General features: G+C 40.1%; 1 protein-coding gene across 5 annotated transcripts in view; it reads right to left on the bottom strand.

The window, feature by feature from the left end:
* Nucleotides 1–13048, bottom strand: part of LTBP1 (latent transforming growth factor beta binding protein 1) — a 379548-nt gene that overhangs the window by 53991 nt on the left and 312509 nt on the right. For 3 of the 5 annotated variants that reach the window (XM_010829829.1, XM_010829830.1, XM_010829832.1), the window contains 2 exons: nt 9813–9938; nt 6296–6439 (listed from right to left, as the gene is read on the bottom strand). In XM_010829829.1, the coding sequence (XP_010828131.1) occupies nt 6296–6439; nt 9813–9938 (270 nt within the window). The remainder of the gene's footprint in view (nt 1–6295; nt 6440–9812; nt 9939–13048) is intronic. The other 2 variants (XM_010829831.1, XM_010829833.1) reach the window with 1 other exon arrangement.

Raw genomic sequence — 13048 nt, 5'->3', positions numbered from 1 at the left:
GACAGGTTGGATCTCCTTGCAGTCCAAGGGACTCTCAAGAGTCTTCTCCAACACCACAGTTCAAAAGCATCAATTCTTCAGCACTCATCTTTCTTTATAGTCCAACTCTCACATCCATACATGACCACTGGAAAACCATGGCTTTGACTAGATGGACCTTTGTTGGCAAAGTAATGTCTCTGCTTTTTAATAGGCTGTCTAGGTTGGTCATAACTTTTCTTCCAAGGAGCAAGCATCTTTTAATTTTGTGGCTGCAGTCACCATCTGAAGTGATTTTGGAGCCCCAAAAAATAAAGTCAGCCACTGTTTCCACTGTTTGCCATCTATTTGCCATGAAGTGATTAGACCCAATGCCATGATCTTCGTTTTCTGAATGTTGAGCTTTCAGCCAACTTTCTCACTCTCCTCTTTCACTTTCATCAAGAGGCTTTTTAGTTCCTCTTGACTTTCTGCCATAAGGGTGGTGTCATCTGTATATCTGAGGTTATTGATATTTCTCCCAGCAATCTTGTTTCCAGCTTGTGCTTCATCCAGCCCAGCATTTCTCATGATGTACTCTGCATAGAAGTTAAATAAACAGGATGACGATATACAGCCTTGACGTACTCCTTTTCCTATTTGGAACCAGTCTGTTGTTCCATGTCCAGTTCTAACTGTTGCTTCCTGATCTGCATACAGATTTCTCAAGAGGCAGGTCAGGTGGTCTGGTATTCCCATCTCTTTCAGAATTTCCCACAGTTTATTGTGATCCACACAGTCAAAGGCTTTGGCTTAGTCAATAAAGCAGAAATAGATGTTTTTCTGGAATTTTCTTGCTTTTTTGATGATCCAACGGATGTTGGCAATTTGATCTCTGGTTCCTCTGCCTTTTCTGAATCCAGCTTGAACATCTGGAAGTGCTTGGTTCACGTACTGTTGAAGCCTGTCTTGGAGAATTTTGAGCATTACTTTGCTAGTGTGTGAGATGAGTCCAATTGTGCGGTAGTTTGAGCATTCTTTGGCATTTCCTTTCTTTGGGACTGGAATGAAAACTGACCTTTTCCAGTCCTGTGGCCACTGCTGAGTTTTCCAAATTGGCTGGCATATTGAGTGCAGCACTTTCACAGCATCATCTTTCAGGATTTGAAATAGGTCAACTGGAATTCCATCACCTCCACTAGCTTTGTTTGTAGTGATGCTTCCTAAGGCCCACTTGACTTCACATTCCAGGATGTCTGGCTCTAGGTGAGTGATCACACCATCGTGATTATTTGGGTCATGAAGATCTTTTTTGTATAGATCTTCTGTGTATTCTTGCCACCTCTTCCTAATATCTTCTGCTTCTGTTAGGTCCATACCATTTCTGTCCTTTATTGTGCCCATCTTTGCATGAAATGTTCCCTTGAAGAGATCTCTAGTCTTTTCCATTCTATTGTTTTCCCCTGTTTCTTTGCATTGATCACTGAGGAAGGCTTTCTTACCTCTCCTTGCTATTCCTTGGAACTCTGCCTTCAAATGGGCATATCTTTCCTTTTCTCCTTTGCCTTTAGCTTCTCTTCTTTTCTCAGCTATTTGTAAGGCCTCCTCAGACAATCATTTTGCCTTTTTGCATTTCTTTTTTTTGGGCATAGTCTTGATTCCTGCCTCCTGTATAATGTCACGAATCTCCATCCATGGTTCTTCAGGCACCTTGTCTATCAGATCTAATCCCTTGAATCTATTTGTCACTTTCACTGTATAATTATAAGGGATTTTATTTAGGTAATACCTGAATGGTCTAGTGATTTTCCCTACTTTCTTCAATTTAAGCTTCCTTATCTGTAAATGAAACTGCTGGGCTTGAAAAACACTAAGGTTTTTCTAGATGTAGATGTCTAGGACTGTCAGCTTGTTACATGAGAATAAGCTCTTACTGTTTAAGGAAACCCTATCATGAATTGTATTAGAACACTTATTTTATAATCCAAATTATAACTCCAATTTATACATCTTATAATTTCTGACCTTGCCTATGTGCTTTTCTTAAATGAAGAACAATTATTGCCTAATGCAAATAACAAGCCCAATTTATGTTTTATAATGTCTGATCTTGTTCATTTTCTTTTCTTATAGCAAAGAACACCTGTATTAATTATAATATATATCTTTGTGTTCTTTTCATTATACTTTCCGTTTTAAAAATAAAATTCAGTTTCCCCCCCGAGTATCCTCTGTGTACCAATCAAGCATTTTGTGGGTATGGCTTCAGTTGCCCACACGAAATATTTATTGCTTCCTTTAGAGTGCCCAAGGACATAAAGTTCTTATTGAGCAATTATCACAGGCACTGAGGAAATAAAAACATCAGGCTGTATTTCATAGCCATATCCTTACAGGTGGTGAGTGGTCTGCTATGGGCCTTTTTTAGGTGTTTCTGTTTCAGGTGCTTTTAGGCAATGTACAGCAATGTAGATTAGTGGCCAAAGGCCCAGGCAGTGAAAAAATTCGACCCAGACCTAAAAAATTAGGTAGGAGCCTAGTAGTTTAGAAACAAACATCCTGGGACAATAAAGGTCAAAAGTACCTTCAGAGTCACCTGGGACAATGCCCTACTGAAGGTAAGAGTCCTTCTGCCAGCCAGTAGGTATCCCACCTGTTCTTGGACCCACAAATTCACAAGAAATTGTGACCAGCTCTAGCTATTGGAAAGTTCTTCTGCATACTGATCTGAAATCTGGCATCTACTCCTCAGCCCCAGCTCTGTCCTCAGTAATGTATCACTTCAGATAAAGATGCTACTGCACCTTGTTGGAATGTCTGTTGCCCTGGGGACATTTAGAGCCAAGTAAAAATATTACGGCCTACAAAGCAAATGTATCTTTTTTTTCCTAATTATTTTCCAGGAAGGATGAGATCTAAGCTTTTAGTTTATCATGTAAAGAATGAAATTAGTTTGAATCCTTGATAAAAACTTAAATATGGTACAACATGTTTCGTTCTAGGTCACAGCAGGTTCTTTGACTGGAAAATGATACAGACTCTTTTAACTTAACCAACTTGTTAGATGAACAAATGTTCTCCTGTCCTCCGAAAAACATCCTGGCTAATGGCCACAAGCAAGTGGAGGGCTCATAGCCAGCTGGCTGTTCTCAGGTGGGTGCACACACTTCTGTTCTAATGTGTTGAGCAGTTCGCCAACTGTGACTCAGCTATGCTTATTCTCAAACACTCTGTGCCAATGTAATGATTATTGTAATAAGTAAATTGTATATAAACTAATCAAATATGAGGGAGTGAAGAGCTGTTGTTTCTAGAACAAGTTTAAAGCTTTTAGAAAGATTAAGGTTAAAAAAAGTTTTTAAAAAAGTTATCAAACTAGAAGTGGGTAAGACAACCAAAGAAAACTGAGAAAAACTGTGAAAACCTAAAGTGACTTTGCACTTATTTACTTAGCAAAGGCCTTTAAATTCTTACTCCCTCTGAAGTGGGTGGTGTAGATAACACATAATAGATGTGGTTTATGGAGGACAAGCCATACAGAATGCAAATGGATTTCTACTCAAAGACAGATCTCAGCTCTTCTTCAGAGATCGGGGAATAAACGTATGTTACATGCTTTAAGTTAAAACTTAAATATTGAAAAGACATATTATCATTTTTATGACTGCCAGTTTTAATCAGCTTTTTCAAACAATTGACCGGTTTGTCAATTTGATGAAGTTTGATGAAGTCAGGGAGGAAGCTCCTCTTGCAGTTTATAGCTAATCTCTCAGGACAGAGAATTATTAAAATGAAGATATTATCAAAGACAATCTTAAGACTCCATAAAATCAGTTCAAGTTTGCCAGGAACCATACAAATTGAGATATGGTAGAAATCAGAGTTGCCAGGGACAATACAAATTAATAAGCTTCACCAGGCAGATTATACTGACATGGACCAATAAAACAACTGAGTATGTACAATATTTGGCGAAAGCCAGAGAACTATGGGGAAAATAGGCAAGAAACTCAGAAATTAAAGGATCAGATATAATGTTAAGAGGAAAGAGAAACTGTGTATGCATTGGCAGACAAGCTTTATGAAGCTGAGCGCTCAAAATGCTGTTCTTTGCAGAAGCAGGAAAGTACTTAGGGAACTCTGGAAGAATTTTCCAGAAAGAGTCAGTCAATGAGAGAACACAGAGATAAAGGGAGCAAAAGAGGCAAAGCAGGTGATAGGCACTTGATTACAGAAATACTTAAAAAGTAGAGGATGAGGAATAAGGCTTACAAGAAGACTTACTATGAAGTTTTTAAGTAGTTTACAGTGAGCTTGGGTTTCCTGGTGGCTCAGATGGTAAAGAATCTGCCTGTAATACAGGAGACCCGGGTTTGATCCCTGGAGAGATCCCTGGAGAAGGGAATGGCAACCCACTCCAGTATTCCTGCCTTGAGAATTCCACAAACAGAGGAGCCTAGCAGGCTACAGTCCACTGGGTTGCACACGTCGGACACAACAGAGTAACTGACACTTTCACTTTCACACTGTACAGTGAGCTAATCCAGTTCATGGAAAATGGTTCAGATGGTCTCATGATCTTATTAAGTCACTATTAATCTCTAAAAATGAAGTGAGCAAATTTTAGGATCGCAGACATCTACCTTAACTGAAACGGCGAACTGAACAAACCCCTTCTTGACACTAGCACTCTAGCAAAAAAATATTTGCAATTAAAAAAGATCCACCATCTCCAAAGAGATCACGAAAGGAAGAGAAGTACATAACCCTTATGTGTTTGGATTTTAATACTTCACATAGCACTTCATTATTAACAAATAGCTTTTATGTATATAATTTTTTTTAAAAACCCATAAAGCTCTGTGAGGCAAATATAACCTTTATTTTACAGGTGAGAAAATCAAACTCATAGATGTTGAATGATATGCCCAAGCTTGCATAGCCAGAAAACAGTTCACAGATCAGAACCTGGTCATTCCAATTTAAGTATTCAAAAAAAGTGTGGACAATAAAGGAAAGGATTACAACTTCCATTAATTCCAATAATTATCTTTTTATGTCTTCTTTCCATCCCCTTTCTTCACAGACTGTGATCACTGGACTATCTTTCCATTTTTTCACTTGACATTGTATCACATGCATTTATCATGACTACTAACCTTCATACAGATGACTTAATGACTGCACAATACTGTATGAATTACTGCAGTCACAATAAAACTATGGGGGACGGTGCTACTCTATAGAACCAAAGACAAATAAAAAGGTAGTTATTTCACCAATCCTATTATTTGATAGGTTTTTTTTTTATTTTTCCATTATAAGTAGAGTTAAGATGAAAAGTCTCTTCTTTATGGCTCACAAGTTGCAGGGATGGTCGTTAAAGGAAGAGCAACCCCTTCCTCCAGAAATACTTTTTTCCCTTTCATAGTGCTTTTGAATTACTGTCTCTACATTTAATTCTGCACCCATAACCTTTCTGTACTTAATCATTAAGAAGAAAACATGTGTGAATGAAAATATTTTTACGTTTTATTCCCTACTGCTTGCAAAGATAATTGTCTCACACAGGACAAGTGTACCCTATTGAGGAAGAGCCAAAGCCTTCTTAGAAGCATGGATGAAATCAACTGGGATTGAGCAAGATAGTAACACAGTCTATGTTTCCTTTTATTTGAGGACCATTTAGTCTCCTACTTGCCTCAAAACACAATCATACTATAGCCACATGGCACAAACTAAAAGGGCGATCTGGAAATTGACTGATTTATCTGGAAAAGCATCAGCTCTGCATTTCAGTGTATGCCATGATGACACAGTCTAAATCAAATTTTAAACAAACATAATCACAGCCATTCTCTTGGCCAAATTCTAGGGGGTGCAGGGAGGGGAGCCTTAAGAATTCCAAGTGGAAGGAAGTCTTTGCAGATCCCGAGGGACCTATATGTTGCTTTTAATTTAGAGTAGTGTCAAAATACGTTTCTCCAAGGGCCAAGAGAGAAGAATTATGCAACTGAATGAGATGTTGCCATATTAAGCTCTGAGCTGATGGCTCTCAGTTTTAGGCAATTCCCAGCCAATGTTCTCATCATTTTGGATCCTTCACCCTCCCCACGGCGTCTCCGGGTTGGAAAGCACATTAGAGGTCATCTAGCTCCAACAATCATCACCCACGTCTAAAGTCCACTGATAAGGCAGGCCTGGAAACAGCAGGAACGCTTCCAGCAGGGTGAAAAAATATTTGGTCATTTCTTCCTCACTCCCAGAGTCTTTGGCCCAGACCTGTGTAGGTACAGGTCCCCGGAGAGAAGCCCTCCGTCCAGACAGCGTCACTTACCCATGGAGAGCCGGGAGCGGCACTGCCCGGTCATGGGGCTGTACTCCTGGCTTTCGTCAGCGCACACACACAGGAAGGACCCTTCTACATTTTCACAGAAGGCTTCACCACACACGCCACTGAGCAGCTCACATTCGTTCACATCTGGAAAAGGGAGCACAGATCAAGTCAGACGTGTTCCTCACTCCTGACCACGCTTTGTTTTACCAGCTGTGCCATGACTAGTGGTGTCTGCTGGAACAAGGTGACTCCCCCCACCCCGGGAACAATCAAACCCTTCAGCTTTTGCAGGGAAGGGGCTCCCAGAGGCAGGGCTGCAAGCTTTGGTTTGTGTGACAGGACAATGAAAACACAAAGCAAGGCTTGCAAACTCCTATTCCGGTTTTAAGGAACAATTCAAAACTGTACAGCAAGCATTGCATGTACACTTTGTTTAATTTTCACTTCCCTGACTTTTTGACATAATGGGGTCTTAAATAACCAGGTACTTCTGTCTCAGTTTTATATTCGAGGAAAATTAGCAGCACTGGCACTTCAGAAACTGCCGAATTCTTGAAATGCATTTTTAGAAATTGTTTACAATCCACTCACATATCTAAAGATATAGTTCCCTAGCAGCCAAAATGTTCATAACTTGACAATCAGAATTCAGGTTGGGCATCTCTTTGGGAAATGAAGGAAAAACCCCTGTAAGTAGTTACTGGGTTACATTGATCATTGGCAGGAAGCAAATTGGTCCAGTAACTTCTGATATTACCATCCCTTTAAAATTTCTGTTGGTGTTCCACAGTGTAATTTCTACTTCTACTAGATATTTTTATTTTTACTTAAATATACTTACCTAAAACACTAAAAATTCACAGCTGAGTCCATTTTATTCAACAGTAAGGAAGTACATAGCCATAAAGAAAGGCTATTTTTATGTTTGCCCTTGTCCAATACTACTTTTTATCTTTTCTCCTCTGAAGAAATATTATTAATGAGTGCCCACTAAACAATGTACCTGACTTGACATCTGAAATGTTCATGTATTTTATGCATTAAACATGATTAAATGTGTATAAACATCGGCTTTCATGAGCACACTCTAAGATGGTTTATAGAAAGTTAAAAATTTGAGCAATTATCCAAATCATTCAGGGAAAAAATACTATTTTCACCTGCAATACCCAATTACTTGGACAAAAAGTTTATCTCTATTGACTTATTTGGATAATTACCTCAGTTTTCCATTTCATTTTGTATATAAACGGATATAAATCCAATAAGCTGAGTTTTGCTATGAAAAGATATTATGACAAAGTAAAGCAGAGAGTTGGTATGTTTAATCAACCTGGACAGTCATAATTTAGACCAGAAAAATTGACTTTAGAAATTTGCCAGTTTGCATTTATCAATTTTAGGTAACTGTCAAACGGAATTTTCTACTTTCTAACTTGTATTATTTCCATAGCTATTGAAATCTTTCCTACCGGATGGTATTCATTCAATCAAAAAATACTTTCTAGTTGACTTCTATGGTTCAGACTGGGGAGACAATGACAATGTAGGAAGCCTTCAGGAGCTCCTGCCAACTCCTGCCTTCATAGAGCTTAATGTCAAGTCATACAGGCCAGGATAAGTGCTAGGGATGAAAGTGCAGAGCACGACGACAGCATGGACAGTGGACCTTAAGTGCAGTGGTGGGTTAAGAAGGTAATGCTGGAACCAAGCTCCATCTGAAGGATGAGCAGATAAGAAGGGTAAGCAGCCAGGATCCAAGCAGCGGGAACAGAGTGGCCAAGGTCCCAGAGGGCTGATTCATCTCTTAAACCCTGAAGAACACCAGTGTGCTGAGGTACATGTAAGAGGTGCTCAGTTAATATTTTTCCAAGAGAACAAACAGACAAATATAACAACATGTGTAAGTCTATTAACAAGATAACAGATATTCCTTCTCTAAGGGTGGTTATGTTGTGGGTCGAAATGAAACACTGACGTGGATTTGGTGCACTCATCTGCCTGGTTAGAAATGAACATTAACCAAGGGCTCAGAAGCTAAGTGGAGTCAGTGGTTTGACATCTGATACCGCAGTAGGTAACAGTTAAAATTTACTGAGCACCTACAGTGGACCAAACATTAGGCCCAGTCAGGAGAGACAGAGAGAGACAGACAGACAATGTTCTCAATCACATGGAGCTTGGAAAAGGCAGCTGCAGGCAGCACATACATGATTGATTTATTGCACAAAAGGATTTAAGTATTACAATAGAATTTGCTCAAGGTATTTGGAAAGCGGAAGAAAGGATCATAGCTCAGCTGGAGGGTGAGAAGTGGAACAGGAATGGTCCCTGGGAGAAGATGACATTGAACTTCTGGCTTTAGGGGCTTCAGGAATGAATGGGATGGACTGAGGCTCAGGGAAGGGGAGGCCAGGAGGTTATTCTCAGCAAAAGGAGCAAACAGCAGCCTAATCGCTTCCCAGCTACGTGAACAATCATAAGCAGTTTTATGCTGCAGGAACATAACTGGTGAGGAAGCAGGCGGTGAGCCTGAGAATGTAAGTGAGGGCCAGACCACAGGACCTATTAAGTCGACATATTTAGTGAATGGCAGATGGTTTTTACCACTGTAATTTAGTGCATAGGAAACTACAGCAGGAATTGGAACAAGTGATTACAACAGTGTTACCTTAAAAGTGGTTACTATTCAAGTGATTTTATTGTTAAATTTCCAAACCGATTTTTGTTTTCCCAGGTCAGTCTGGATGGGAAATGAACTGCTGCTTTCATTGCAAATTTCCAAACTAAAATGTTGCCGACTCATCCTCAGCTGTCATCTGCCATGTAATGACCAGAGGCAATTTTTCTTAATTAAGAATAAAGAGAAAGCCTTGTTATCTGTGAAGTTATGAATTAAATAACTTCTTTCCCATTTACTTGCTCTAGTTGCAAGTATGCCTCATGATGAATTTGACTTAAAGAAATCATGGCTGGTCAGAACATGACATAGGAAGTGGCTTCTTTTACGTGAGCATGTGATGGACCATATTCTAGGACATCTGATGGTCCTAGATTCCTTCCAGCTCTGACAATCTCAGAACAGATGGAAGAACTATGCACAAGCCAAAGCATCATTTTACGGGTGTCATTCATGGAAACAGAAACTCCTGCCAACACGTTTCCTTAAATGCATTGCCTAAGGGAGGTACATTTTGGAGACAGACAAGCTCTACCACACACCAGACTCTATTTCCTGTGCGGGAGGGACTGGAGCATTCCGCATACCCAGCTAAGAGTTTAAACAGATGCTCTTTTCAATATACATTTAAATCCAAAGTTACGCTTCTCTATTTCGTAACATCCCTAACCATTTCAGAAGCCGCGGGGTCACTGTGCACCTCTCCAAACCATACGACGAGATCAGATCATGACGTCATTCTGCCCAGTAACCTTGCTTCCATCTCTCCTGTGGTTGATGATTTTGATTTCTTCTTGATAGAGAGATGTCTAGAGAAAAAAAAATCTAAGAACTCACCCACACACCCTTGCCCATCCTGTGGGGCTTGAAAGCCCTGATAACAGAGGCAGCGGAAGGAGCCAGCCGTATTGTCACAAAACCCGTGACTGTCACAAATAGTGTTGTTTACACATTCATCAATATCTGCAAAAAAGACATTGACCATGAGACACAAAACACAGACAAACACTAGATATTAATGGAGAGACAGAGGTGCTCAATTAGAGACACCCCGATTAGTATGAGATGATCATGTTTACACAGAATGAACTTCTAAAACATTTTATATATAAATAAAATGTTTTGATGAACATATCTCAACAGACAAAATATTGGGTTCGATGAGAAAGAAAACATTTACTTCTCCTCAGGAAATGTTTTGAAACTGAAATGACTGCTACACTTGCCCCAGTCCATGTTTTCTAAATATTTTCGATTTCTTCATTTCCAAGGAGAGGATATTCCTACAGTGGAAATATGTGCAAGTATTGTCACCTTTTTTTTTTTTTTGATTGTTGTAAATACTAATAGTTCTCTCTGGCAAATTGGCAGCTGAAATCATTGGCCTGCTTGAGCAACGATTTATTCAGTTCGAGAGATAATGAATGGGCAGAGGAACCTAGCAGGCTACAGTCCGTGGGGTCACAAAGAGTTGGATACGACTCAGCAACTGAGCACAAACGCTTGGTCAAGTTTAAACAGCATTCCCATGAAGGGAAGGGGGCGGGAGTAGAGGGAGGGAGAGGGGGAGAATCTGATAAGTTCAGCAGTGTAGCCAGCCAGTCCCTGTTACTCCAGAGGAAAGACTTTATTCACAGGGAACTATTTCCTGTCACCAATTTATAGCCACTCAGATCCTAAATGTCACTGCTGCTCCAACTGATTAGCCAGTGGCCAACTTGTAAGTTCACTTTGTCCTCTATAAACCTGATGACAGTGGTCCTGTGCTTTCTATTTCCCGTTAATAAAAGTGTTCTCGTAAAAATGCAGTCTCAGTTTTAAAGTCACAAATGGACTTTTCAATACAGTTCTTTATCCTCAGCTGCGCTACTCACTGCCCTGTCCAGCCTCCCATCCCCAGCACTTCCGTGTTCCTTGTTTATGGCCACACTGCACATTGCAACTGCCAGGCTCTCTGTCCTCTCTGTCTCTTGACCAAACAGGTCCCCAATACATTTTTTTTTTTTTTTGAGAAACAATCAAGAGAACATGCAATTATTGCATCCAAATACATGTGAACAAGATTTCATGTTTATGTCCAAATAACAAAATGAGGTAACAAATGATAAAGAACATGACAAGTGAAATCACACTCGACAGAATTCAGTTTGAGCAAGTTCATATGAATAAAGTTAAGTTTTCCTAAAACTTCAAACACTGAGTCAGAAATTTTTCAAGAAAAGATGCACGCAGTGATATTCAGCAGCTCCCTCACGTCTCTTCCTAACTGTCCAACACTATCAAGCGTAAACTTCAGAGACAGTCTCACTTTTGAACTGTAAAATATGAGTGACTATAAAACTTTCTTAATTTTCTCAAAACGGCATCCCTTCTCCTTAAGGCTGGGCCCTCTCTCCATGCCTACCAGTCACCTCTTCCTCTGGTCCCACCTGCTCATCCTTCTCCTGCATCTTCAACGATTCCTCCCTGGCTCCTTCCCTCACTGCTTTGAAAAATGTCACAGTCTCTCAGAAAAGCTTTCATTCAACCACAATGTCCCCTACTGTGCTTTTTCCATTTCTTCTATCCTTGCAAAATGTATCAAAAGAACTATCTATGCTCACTGCTTTTATCTCCTAGTATACCTCATCAGTAAAAAGGAAACAATAACAATACTAGTAACGTTAATACTACTAGTATGTTTCTAGAATTACTATGATAATTTACAAAATTAAAATGCACAAGGTGCATAAAACACTGCCTACCATATAACTTAGGAAATGTACATGTTACTATTACTCTAATAATTATTACTCCTCTTCTTACTCTTCCCTTACTGACCTACACTCTGTCTTTCTAACTCTTAATCCTTTGAGAAAAACCATCAGCAGCCAACCTATCATTAAATTCAATGATCATTTTCTAGCCAGTCATTATCATGTCTGGTCACCTTTCTCCTTAAACTCCCTTTTCACGACCCCTGACAGAGGATTATTCTCATTCTACCTTTAACTTCCCAGGCTCACTGAGCCTCACTCTTTCTCAGCCTGAAGGTGGTGCCTGCCAGGGCTCAGGCCGGCCCTCCCTGTGACCTACTTTATTCCCCAAAACTCTCTTCTCCTCTGCTCTTCACCCTCTCCACAGACTTCACAGTGGCATGAATCCAGTCCTGGTCTCTGGCCAAGATCCTTCTTATTCTTGATCATTCCCATTTCATCTTCTGTTAGCATCTCAAATTCACTATTCACTGTCTTCCTTCTAAACCCCACTTCCTGACTGTCCTGAGCAATCTCTCTGACCTCTACCCTTTTTTTAAACCTCTACATCTTACCCCAACTTGAATGGAAAAACTCAACGAAATGATTTCACATCTTAAAAAAAAAAAAAGTAGAATCTTCCTTGCAGCATCTAACACAAAGAAGACACTTATTAAATCTGTCCTGATGGATTTTCAATGTCAGCATCAGGCTGGGATCACAACTGATTTACTAGTCATAACCAGGAGAGACGGAATTGCACTGTGTCATCAAGTCACTTCACACTGGCCACTGCTCATTTTAGACTTCCTGAAATGGGCATTTGTTGAAGAGATTACGTTATTCACTGAACCACAGGATTTAAGGGCTGGAAAGAAACTCAGAAGTGCTTTAATTACCATTTGCATGCTGATGGTTTCCCAATCTCTCTCAAGAGTCTGTCCTTCAGAACCCTTTATCTAATATCTATTGGACACAGTCATAGTAAATGAACTCCCTACTGCTCTCCCCCTTCAGCTCACCTCCATTTCTCCTGTATTTCTGCCTCCTGAGAGCCCAAGCTGTCACCCCAGCCAGGAACCTTGGTGTCAATTCTTCCTTCTCTCCTACTCCTTGTCCCTTCCGAATCCTACCCTCTTATCTTTCCTGGTATTTCTCATCCCCCTAATTGGTTTCTTTATCTCCAGTTTTGTCTGCCTCCCTCAAATCCATTCCCCAGGGATTTCCCTGGTAGTCCAGTGGCTCAGACTCTGCTCTTCCAATGCAGGGAGCCTAGGTTTGATCCCTGGTCGGGGAACTATATCCCACATGCAGTAACTAAGATCTCACATGCTGCAA

The sequence above is a fragment of the Bison bison genome, unplaced genomic scaffold (assembly GCF_000754665.1).
Source record: "Bison bison bison isolate TAMUID 2011002044 unplaced genomic scaffold, Bison_UMD1.0 scf7180017864508, whole genome shotgun sequence".
In the NCBI taxonomy this organism is placed as follows: domain Eukaryota; kingdom Metazoa; phylum Chordata; class Mammalia; order Artiodactyla; family Bovidae; genus Bison; species Bison bison.
The sequence above is the reverse complement of the archived record's forward strand: the minus strand, read 5'-3'. Positions and strand labels throughout refer to the sequence as shown.